The sequence below is a fragment of the Emys orbicularis genome, chromosome 14, assembly GCF_028017835.1.
Source record: "Emys orbicularis isolate rEmyOrb1 chromosome 14, rEmyOrb1.hap1, whole genome shotgun sequence".
NCBI lineage: Eukaryota > Metazoa > Chordata > Testudines > Emydidae > Emys > Emys orbicularis.
In genome coordinates, this window is record NC_088696.1 from 30350922 (window position 1) to 30362574 (window position 11653).

At 40.4% G+C, this 11653-nt stretch overlaps 1 protein-coding gene across 3 annotated transcripts in view; it reads left to right on the plus strand.

The window, feature by feature from the left end:
- CHD9 (chromodomain helicase DNA binding protein 9) overlaps positions 1 to 11098 on the plus strand; it is a 185492-nt gene extending 174394 nt beyond the window's left edge. For all 3 annotated transcript variants that reach the window (XM_065416619.1, XM_065416620.1, XM_065416621.1), the window contains 2 exons: positions 7055 to 7159; positions 10177 to 11098. In XM_065416619.1, the coding sequence (XP_065272691.1) occupies positions 7055 to 7159; positions 10177 to 11034 (963 nt within the window). In that variant the 3' untranslated portion in view covers positions 11035 to 11098. The remainder of the gene's footprint in view (positions 1 to 7054; positions 7160 to 10176) is intronic.
- Positions 11099 to 11653: the final 555 nt, after the last annotated feature.

The following is an 11653-nucleotide window of genomic DNA, read 5'->3' on the forward strand; positions in this document are numbered from 1 at the left end:
TGGGTTGGGTTGGAAAATAACTTTACTCACTCAAGTGAGCTTGAGTCTGGGTCAGGCCTAAAAATTAGGCACAAGCAGACCTCTACTTAGCAGGTGAAAATTTCCTTTCTTCTCTTTCATCATGGCTCTTGCAGCAACTTCTGGCAGCTCAGCTTGTACCAGCACAGCATATTGCACTCCACAAAATCTATAGATTTCTCCTCTCATCCTCTTGTACCCTTACAGGGTGATAGAGGAGAAGAAATGTCCCCTTAGCTAATGATGGGCTGCTAACACAAGAGAGTCATGTACTTGAAGAACCAAGAGGTGAGATGATTTTAAAATGATCTCGTCTCATGAGCCCCAGTACTTTTAAACCTCTGGACACTTTCAGTTCTCAATTTCTGTTTCAAAAATTTAATAATAATTCAATATTCTCAGTTTAGTTACTGTTGAAAATGACCTGGAAATCACAAGAGGGATGCAATGTGTGCTTCTGAAGGGGCTTTAGCAAATTGGGGGAATAAGAAGAGAGAAAAGGGATCCAAGGAGTCCGTGAACCTTAACAATAAAGAAAAAAGTTACTGAAAATTAATTTAAATATATTTAAAATTGCATAGAAAATCCTTTTTTCTAGTATTTCCTTTTATCAGTCTACTATGAACATTTTTTACATAATGGAAGAATAGTTTCATAAACTACTTTAACATGTGTTTCGTTTTTGCTTAAGGTGGAGTTTGCAATAAGCCTCACCAATGTGTGCATTAATAGATTACTGATGTATTATTGTGTGGTTGAAGACAAAAGTTTAAATGCAGCCAAAGCCTGCAGATGTTGTGGCTTTTTACTGTAGAACACTGAAAGTACGCTTCACTAACAGGCTGGATCTTGATGTTGTTTGGTGGTGGTTCTGTAAATCTTAAAAATATCCATTATTACAAAAGTGTGGTGACTTTTTTACTGAGAAGTCTGTGATGCTTGACATATAATGATGGTTTGCATTTGTATAACACCTTTCATGCAGAAGGATCTCAGTTATTTACAAAATCACTTCACCCATCATGGAAGTATTGCAACCATTTAAAAGTCCCCAGGAACATTGCTCAACAGTTTAGAACAGAAAGTGAAGAATACCCCATCCAGTTGAAATAACAGGGAGAATTGTAGGTAGGCAGAACATAATTACCCAAGTTGAATTGGGCCAGAACACCAGGATTAACAACCCTGTTCTTGCAAAAATTGCTGTGGTATGAAAGGTCAAGTCCTTAGTGTTAAATGTCACCTGAAAGTTGTAATCTTCAGCATCACAAGACCCTCAGTAATATTGGTTCCATACTGACTTTGGAGGGAAAAATGACCACCAACCACTTCTTCAGAACCTTGGATGTCTTCTGTCAAAGTAATGACCCATCACATTCCTTCTTAATAGGAGTTCTGAAAAGATCACAGCCAAAGTGATAAAGCTTCCAGTCCTGTTTCTTCGACATTTGATTTTGTGTGTGTGTAAACCCTCTGCATGCATGATTCATTTCAGGTTGTATGGTTGTGTATTTGGTCTGTTTGACCTCTCATGATTTTTATCCTCCAAAGACAGCACTGTGTGTTGTCTGATCAAGAATAGATCTCAACCCTAGTGTTATTTGTGTTAAGTATCTATCACAAATACAGTGCTTGCTATTATAATGTTACTGTTTTGGCATTGAGTGGTATCCAAGATACTACAGTTCACACCAATATTTAAAATAGAAAATAAGTATACTGATGGTATAGCGTCTCTTGGCGAGTGTTGACTTCTCAGTCATGTCCAGTCTGTCACTTCCAGAGACAAATGTGAGTAGCCTCTGATGGGTGATGGAGACAAAGGAGTCTTAGCCGGACATTAAACAAAGAGGGAACAAACAGAAGGGGGGAGGGGTATATTAGACAAGCACTGGTAGTGATTCCTTAGTTATGATTGTGTTGAGAATTATACTTTCAGCAAGTTCACTGTAAATTTTCAGAGGACAAATTAATGTTCTATGTAATCTTTCTTAATAAAGGGTTTGCTAACTTTTCCAAAGGAAACACTTGAAAAATGCCCCCTTGAAGTTTTGCCTTGGTTTACGTACACTTCGGATGACTCTAGCTAAACAGCCACAAACACCAGAAATTCTAAACTTCACGCATACCTTCTATTACATTTCAGACATCATCTACTTTCAAGGTTTTTAAAATTAATTCAATAGGTTATCTTGCACTGAGACTGGCTAATAGAATTGCTCAGATTTGTCAGCTATTTCTGTGTTCATTCTGCCAACCTGCATTCTGATTCACCAACATACCCATTATGAGTCATGTTGGCAGGTTTCATAGCAGGGTAAAGGGAGCTGTTCTGGGGGAGAGATGTGGCTTGGGGTAGGGATGTGGAATTGCAGGCAGATGGATCAGGGATTGGGAAGGGCATGAAGGAATTCAGCTGGGCTTTGGGGAAGGGTAATGTGCAGGGAAATAAAGTGGATAACACTTCCGCATGTCGGAGTGAGTTTGGGGTGGTGGGCGTGGGTGTGGTTTTGAGTCTGAACAGTGTACCCAAAGCAGCATTACTGTAGGGAGCCTTTCAAGTGCTGTTTCATCAATGCACAGACACTCAGCTCTTAGATTCATAGATTCATAGATTCTAGGACTGGAAGGGACCTCGAGAGGTCATCGAGTCCAGTCCCCTGCCCGCATGGCAGGACCAAATACTGTCTAGACCATCCCTGATAGACATTTACCTAACCTACTCTTAAATATCTCCAGAGATGGAGATTCCACAACCTCCCTAGGCAATTTATTCCAGTGTTTAACCACCCTGACAGTTAGGAACTTTTTCCTAATGTCCAACCTAGACCTCCCTTGCTGCAGTTTAAGCCCATTGCTTCTTGTTCTATCCTTAGAGGCTAAGGTGAACAAGTTTTCTCCCTCCTCCTTATGACACCCTTTTAGATACCTGAAAACTGCTATCATGTCCCCTCTCAGTCTTCTCTTTTCCAAACTAAACAAACCCAATTCTTTCAGTCTTCCTTCATAGATCATGTTCTCAAGACCTTTAATCATTCTTGTTGCTCTTCACTGGACCCTTTCCAATTTCTCCACATCTTTCTTGAAATGCGGTGCCCAAAACTGGACACAATACTCCAGCTGAGGCCTAACCAGAGCAGAGTAGAGCGGAAGAATGACTTCTCGTGTCTTGCTCACAACACGCCTGTTAATACATCCCAGAATCATGTTTGCTTTTTTTGCAACAGCATCACACTGTTGACTCATATTTAGCTTGTGGTCCACTATAACCCCTAGATCCCTTTCTGCCGTACTCCTTCCTAGACAGTCTCTTCCCATTCTGTATGTGTGAAACTGATTTTTTCTTCCTAAGTGGAGCACTTTGCATTTGTCTTTGTTAAACTTCATCCTGTTTAACTCAGACCATTTCTCCAATTTGTCCAGATCATTTTGAATTATGACCCTGTCCTCCAAAGCAGTTGCAATCCCTCCCAGTTTGGTATCATCCGCAGACTTAATAAGCGTACTTTCTATGCCAATATCTAAGTCGTTAATGAAGATATTGAACAGAGCCGGTCCCAAAACAGACCCCTGCGGAACCCCACTCGTTATGCCTTTCCAGCAGGATTGGGAACCATTAATAACAACTCTCTGAGTACGGTTATCCAGCCAGTTATGCACCCACCTTATAGTAGCCCCATCTAAATTGTATTTGCCTAGTTTATCGATAAGAATATCATGCGAGACCGTATCAAATGCCTTACTAAAGTCTAGGTATACTACATCCACAGCTTCTCCCTTATCCACAAGACTCGTTATCGTATCGAAGAAAGCTATCAGATTGGTTTGACATGATTTGTTCTTTACAAATCCATGCTGGCTGTTCCCTATCACCTTACCACCTTCCAAGTGTTTGCAGATGATTTCCTTAATTACTTGCTCCATTATCTTCCCTGGCACAGAAGTTAAACTAACTGGTCTGTAGTTTCCTGGGTTGTTTTTATTTCCCTTTTTATAGATGGGCACTATATTTGCCCTTTTCCAGTCTTCTGGAATCTCTCCCGTCTCCCATGATTTTCCAAAGATAATAGCTAGAGGCTCAGATACCTCCTCTATTAACTCCTTGACTATTCTAGGATGCATTTCATCAGGCCCTGGTGACTTGCAGGCATCTAACTTTTCTAAGTGATTTTTAACTTGTTCTTTTTTTATTTTATCTGCTAAACCTACCCCCTTCCCATTAGCATTCACTATGTTAGGCATTCCTTCAGACTTCTTGGTGAAGACCGAAACAAAGAAGTCATTAAGCATCTCTGCCATTTCCAAGTTTCCTGTTACTGTTTCTCCCTCTTCACTAAGCAGTGGGCCTACCCTGTCTTTGGTCTTCCTCTTGCTTCTAATGTATTGATAAAAAGTCGTCTTGTTTCCCTTTATTCCCGTAGCTAGTTTGAGCTCATTTTGTGCCTTTGCCTTTCTAATCTTGCCCCTGCATTCCTGTGTTGTTTGCCTATATTCATCCTTTGTAATCTGTCCTAGTTTCCATTTTTTATGACTCCTTTTTATTTTTTAGATCATGCAAGATCTCGTGGTTAAGCCAAGGTGGTCTTTTGCCACATTTTCTATCTTTCCTAACCAGCGGAATAGCTTGCTTTTGGGCCCTTAATAGTGTCCCTTTGAAAAACTGCCAACTCTCCTCAGTTGTTTTTCCCCTCAGTCTTGATTCCCATGGGACCTTACCTATCAGCTCTCTGAGCTTACCAAAATCCGCCTTCCTGAAATCCATTGTCTCTATTTTGCTGTTCTCCCTTCTACCCTTCCTTAGAATTGCAAACTCTATGATTTCATGATCACTTTCACCCAAGCTGCCTTCTACTTTCAAATTCTCAACGAGTTCCTCCCTATTTGTTAAAATCAAGTCTAGAACAGCTTCCCCCCTAGTAGCTTTTTCAACCTTCTGAAATAAAAAGTTGTCTGCAATGCAGTCCAAGAATTTGTTGGATAGTCTGTGCCCCGCTGTGTTATTTTCCCAACATATGTCCGGATAGTTGAAGTCCCCCATCACCACCAAATCTTGGGCTTTGGATGATTTTGTTAGTTGTTTAAAAAAAGCCTCATCTTCTGGTACTGCAGCCTTGGCTGTCCAGCACACCAAACAGCAGTGCCAGGAAAAAGGAGCTACGCTGCACATAAATACTGGTGTATCAATCAAGGGCTCCTAGTGGCTCTGTGCTTAGGAGAATGAGGGAGCAGCACCAGGAAGACTTTCAAGCACCATTGCCTCAAAAGCACTGGTCTCCGAAGCCTCTTCTGTGGCCTGAGGACCCCCAGTCAAAACACTCTTCTGCAACTAAAATCCCCAAACCTCCTGTCCCTTGCTAGCCGCTCACTCCCCCATGCCCAATTTTTAGGCCCTCTAATACCGCCAACTCATTCATAAAGCTGCCTGGATGGAGTGCAGGATTCAGGAAGGCCTGGGTCTGTGATTTTTTTTGGGGGGGGAGGGTCTAAAATGAGGGAATCCCAGTGCGTCTGTACCAAGGCCTGTACCAGCATTGGAAGGACTCCCCTAAGCTCCCCATCAGCCCCAGGAGGAGCCAGTGCCAGTGTCTTGACACAAACACACGATGTTCTCCCATGGTGGTATCCCAGGGAGCTGAGCCAACAGCACTGGGGAACCCTATCAAAGGTGGTTGTCCCAGTGCAGAGACATTTGAGCTCTCCCCGCCACCAGCTGCCTGCACAGTGATACTCCCTCTTTGCTGCAACGAGATTCACCACTGTAAACTGCCTGCCCCGTTACCTTCTATGTTCCCAATCACTACCCTGCCCCAACATCCCCGATCACCTGGCTCATTTCTGCTCTTCCCTTTTTGGTTCTCTCAGTTATCCATGCGGCAGCCCCATGGGGAGCTAAGGAGCAGAGGCAGATTTCTGTTTTGTGGGGCCCTGGACCCGAACAAGTGCCTCCCCTCCCCCTCCGGCACCACTGCCGGATAAATAGGGTCAGAACACGGGGGCTTGCCCAGCCCCGTGTCCGGCCGCCCAGCACTCCTGCTGGGGAGCAGAGGAAGCCTGCTCCCCAGCAGGAGCGCCAGGTGGGCAGAGCAGGTTGGGGTGGAGGGGCGCCCCAATTGGCTGGGGCCACTGGACACAGGCACCTTTGGCCCAGTGGCTAATCCGCCACTGCCAAGGAGGGATGAAGAGCTGGTTAGAGAAGGTCTGGCAGTTAACTGAGATGTGGAGGACATGGGGAGTGTGAATTAAAAATGAGGCTTGAGCTGAAAGGAGCTTGAGTGGAGAAGAACAGAGGAAGCACTCCTCTTCCCTCTCCTTCCTTTCATTCAGCTCTGTCCTAGATCAAACCCTACTTCTCCCCTTCCATGTCATGATGAGGTATAAAAAAGGGGAGTTGATGACAGGGATTTTTGATGACTTAACTGCTTATTTCTTTGCTTTTTGTGGGATGCATTGATGGGAGATGCTGTTTAGAAACCTTAACTCAAAATTAAAGTTTGATTTTTTGTGTGTGTGTGGGAAACTATAGGAAAATAAATAGTTTAACCTGCCAGAAAGGGCAGCTCTTATTAGACAAAAAGGGTGCCTCTTGAAAAGCAGAATCAGGGGTAATAGGTTAGAACTGATTCACCCACCAAAAGGTAAGCAATTTTTAATAAACAAAAAGAGTATGAATTTTCCTTTTAAAACTTTGACACCTGTTTTCATATATTCATTATTCGTGTGACACCATCCCATTTCAGTACATTTCTGAAATGAACCCTGGCATTTATACTAAATCTTACATTAGTAAGATTGTCAGATATTGAAGTTGCTATATGTGAGTTTAGTGGCTGCTGACGACTGGTACAAATTTATAGAGTACCTATTTTATTCCATTCTGACAGAAACTAATGACAAACCTGGAGTGCTGTTTCGCTTTCTAATGCTGTCAGGTTATATTTGATTTTTTGAAAAAGACATAAATGAAACCAGAGTATCAAATCAGGAAAATCCAAAGTAAACTGAGAAATGTTTCTTCTCAAAACTTTTTATTTTTTAGGTGGGAGGTGCTTTTGCTCCACCACTGAAGGACTTGTGCAGATTCTTGAAAGAAAATCCTGAGTATGGAGTAGCTCCTGAATGGGGAGATGTTGTGAAACAGTCTGTGAGTATTTACAGGATGAACAATGTAATCTATGATGTGAAGTCTGCTTTTTTTTTTTTAAAGAAAGAGACAGACCGATACTAGCATTAGTTTCAGGTACTAGAGTCAGGCAACCGTTATTTAATGTACCTTTGGATGCTCTTAGGAAAATCTACCTGCCTACCCATGATATCTACTTATCTATCCTTTGCCACAATGATGAAGATAATTACAAAATTAAAATTTTAATTGGCCATCAAAATAAAATTACTTGTCCTGGGAAAATGAGCAAGTAGAATTTTTGAAGATTGATTTAATTGTACTAGGTACCTAACTTAAGAGCCAACTATTTATGAAAATAGCTATTATGTTCTGCATTTTATTTTCTAGTTCAGAACTGTACTGTTAGGCAGATTCCAGTGGAAGTGAGATTTATATATTGTAAAAGTTCAATTGTTTGGGGTGTCATACATCTGTCCTTGTAGAATAAAAAATGTGTTTAATATTTACAGCTCTACAGTGAGCAGGCTTTTAAAGTAGAGATCATAAACTAGACTTAGAGCAAAATTTTCTGAATTGCTTATGTCTCATGTTCAAATGTGACTTGTCTCTTTTGAAAATAGGACTTAGGCTCCTGAATCAGTTGGCACTTCAGAAAATTTTACTCTAGTGTCTTGTGCCCTCTAATTCCCAGGAGCATGGTTTGTGCTGCTCTGGCCTCACCTGTGCTGTTTCTTCTGTTTGGCTCTCCACTCTGTATGTGCTACTAGAATTGTGTGACAGAAGGAACATGCTCCCCACTGGCACGGGAGCAGCTTAATGCCAATAGCAAGATGCATCTAATGTGTAGTTTTTCCCAGGTTAGACTTATGAATGTAGCTCTAAGAATATACATTTATTGCAGCCCCTTCTGCATTGTAAACCAAATTTTAATTTAGTTTGAAAAACTGAATTTGCAACTATTTGTGGACACACAGTTTGCATTCACATTTGCAGATCAAATAATTGTGCATGTGCCAACCTGATTTGCCAGATGTAGACTTTGTGCACACATAGGTGTACGCAAAAATTTGTGACCACAATTTCTGAGGCCACTTACAAATTTTCCCCTTTCTGTAGAACTTGTAGGAAATATCCAAATCTCATGGGACACGTGGTACAGAAGAAGGAATCTACAAGGATGTTTTTATTTCTGTAATGAAAAAACAAACCCAAAAAACAAATCCTGTTATCTGTAAAAAGTGACAGTCTGTTATAAGTGCAGTAGATCAAAATAACACAGATCATTTTATTTGAGGTTTGTACCCCAGTAAGTTGAAAGGGAAATTTTCATTTAATTATTGATGCTGTTTTTTGTCTTCAGGCTCAGCAAAACAGCATGCATATATTTTCATTGTGAAAACTGTATAACTGATTCATCTGTCCTTTGTTTTATTGGGATGAGTACCCTTTTTTTTTTTTTTTTTTTTTTTTTTTTTTTTAAACACACCACCACCACCACCACCCACCTATGGACACAAAGCTGTAAACCTACCCTCCTTTATCTCCATGCAAATAGAAGTGGCTAGAGGTGCAGGCCTCAAAATGTTGGATAACAAAATCCTGCTCTGGGAACTTTATTTACCCTTCCACTCCTCATGTCCACATAGAGATTAAGATAATTTCTGGTGGTAATCCTGTGAAGTCTGTATCTCCACCTGCCAGAACTGGTAGGGATTGTACTACATTTGCTGTACACAGTCAGCCTCAGGCAGAGGATTGCAGGGTTTTTATTTATTTATTTAACAACATTTTAGGCTTCTGCAGTTAATCATAAGTACTATAGTATTTAAAAATAGTATCTTCTTACTTAACTCATCCTTACGTTCATTGAAAGTTCTGAGCACTTGCTTTAGTGACAAAGTAATTTTTACTATTTTTTTTTCTTGGTATAGCAGGGCCAGTACAGCTAACAGTGAGCTAGATTCTATTCTGGTTAATATGCCAACAGAATTGTAAAGTTCCAGTTGCAGGACTAGGTTCTGCCCTCTTTTATACCCAGGCACCTCCATGCAGGGCAATGAAGTATCACAGCAGTAACGAGGAGCAGAACTGGTGACAATGATTACCAAGACATAAATGAGAATAGAATTTGCCCTGTAGATTTTTTTTTTTTTTTAATGGTGATCCTGAAAGCAGAAAGAATAGAACTTGATTTTCAAATCCCTGGTTGAATATGAGGGCTGACAGTTTTTTTTAAATTAAGGGATCTTGTATACTGAGCAAATTTTATTTTGAGTTATAATAAAAAATTGAATCCTGTGGTGCCATTTTTATAGTCAGTTTTCAAGGCAGAACTGTACTTCAAAAAGAACACCAGAGCACAATTAGAGTCCTGTCTTTACCACTAGATAGGACTTACATAGCTGGCAGAACACCACTCTAGGTCCCAAGAAAAGATTTTAAGTGTCTTGGATTTCAATTTATTTGGACTTTCAAACTGTGAAGAAACATTAAAATGTTCCCAGATCATGCCTCCACATGAAAATGCACAATTATCTTTCCTATTAAATTGGATAGCCTTGTTATCTTTGTAATCACAGTAACTAGGTATTTAAAAAAATCAAATAAATTATTGGAATCTGGAAATTACATTAAAATCTGTTGAAAGATCCTAAATCCACACTAGATTTTAAATCTTAAATTCAGATTGCTTAGGCCAAATCCTAATAAACCCTTTGAGGATGATCCTCTGGGCCTGTGGAGAGCCCCATTAAAGGTAGTAGGGATCAATGTGGGTACAGAGGACCATTCAGGGTTACAGGGCTCATTGCAGGATTGAGGCTTGAATGAGGTACCTTTGGGAAGTGACAGCACAGATCAGTCACAAACTTTCAGGGAGTTGTCTGGTTAATCAAACTGCTGTGCTAAATTTAGTTAAACAGAATTGTTTTGGGAACTATTCTTGAGTATTTAATTTTTAACCAACATAGCTTTAACCTTATCTTCCTGTAGTGGCATTAATTTTCATATATTAATATAGAATGTATCTGTTTCAGGGATTTCTTCCTGAAGGTATGTTTGACCGTATTCTCACTGGGCCTGTTGTACGAGAAGAAGTAAGCAGGAGGGGGAGACGGCCTAAAAGTGAGATTGCCAAGGCAACAGCTGCAGCAGCAGCTGCCACAGCAGCAAATGTTTCGGTCAACCCTTTGCTAGCTAATGGATTACTTCCAGGAGTGGATCTATCTACTCTTCAGGCCTTACAACAAAACCTGCAAAACTTGCAATCACTGCAAGTAACAGCAGGATTAATGGGAATGCCTGCTGGACTAACTACTGGAGGAGAAGCTAAGAATATGGCTGCCATGTTCCCCATGCTACTGTCAGGAATGGCTGGATTACCAAACTTGCTGGGTATGGGAGGACTCCTAACAAAGTCTACAGAATCTGTTTCAGAGGAGAAAAAGGGAAATGACTCAAAAGAGCCAGATGTAAAGAAAGAAAGGACAGAAAACCAACATGCAAATAATGGTGGTGAAGACTCTGTGTCAAGTTCTCCCTCTACGTCCTCTGCTGCTGCCAACCCTTTAGCTCTTAACCCGTTACTTTTGTCCAATATACTTTATCCAGGGATGCTTCTCACTCCAGGCCTTAATCTTCATATCCCAGCATTGTCCCAATCCAATATTTTTGATGTACAGAACACTGAAAACAATGACACAGGCTCAGCCAAGGCTACAGAGGAAAAGGAGGAGAATTCTAGGATTAGAGATCAGGAAGACAAAGGGGGAACAGAGCCAAGTTCTCATAATGAAAACAGCACAGATGAGGGTTCAGAGAAAGCAGATGCTTCATCTGGATCTGACAGTACATCGTCTTCATCTGAGGATTCAGATTCTAGTGATGAAGACTGACCCCAGACTATGTACTTAAATTATGAACTGATTTTGAATTTATTCTTTAATTATTTCATTGTAAATAACCCAGTGTTGAGCGCATCAAATGATTTATTGACTGAACTTTCAGTATTTGTTTAGAAGTGCAAACTGCTTTCAGAGATGTTTTGCATGTAATATTTCTTGAAGTTCATAAGTTTCTGAACTTGTATGTACTATCAATACACAATGGTGTAAAATTACAACAAATGGCATAATTTTGTTGGGAGGTTATTTTATGAAAATAATGCTCAGTAAGAGCTGTATATTTAATATATTTGCAGTGAACACAGAATATTTTCGGCATATTATTGATTTAATTTGAATATAGTTTTACAGCCTCCTTGACACTTATAATTTACAGATCAAAACTCAGCAATAATTTGGGCAGCTAATGAATGTCATGAAAGCTGTAGAATCTACATCACCATCCATTGCTTTAATTACATGAAAATGCTGTAGTGTTGCGATGCACTGCTGATGTTTCCAATTCAGGTACAAGTGTGTTTAAAAGGAGGAAAAAAGTTTCCCAATCAGCCAGTTAAACTGGCTATCTGTTACCTCAGCTGAGTTAGTTTAGGAAGTTTACATTGGTTTC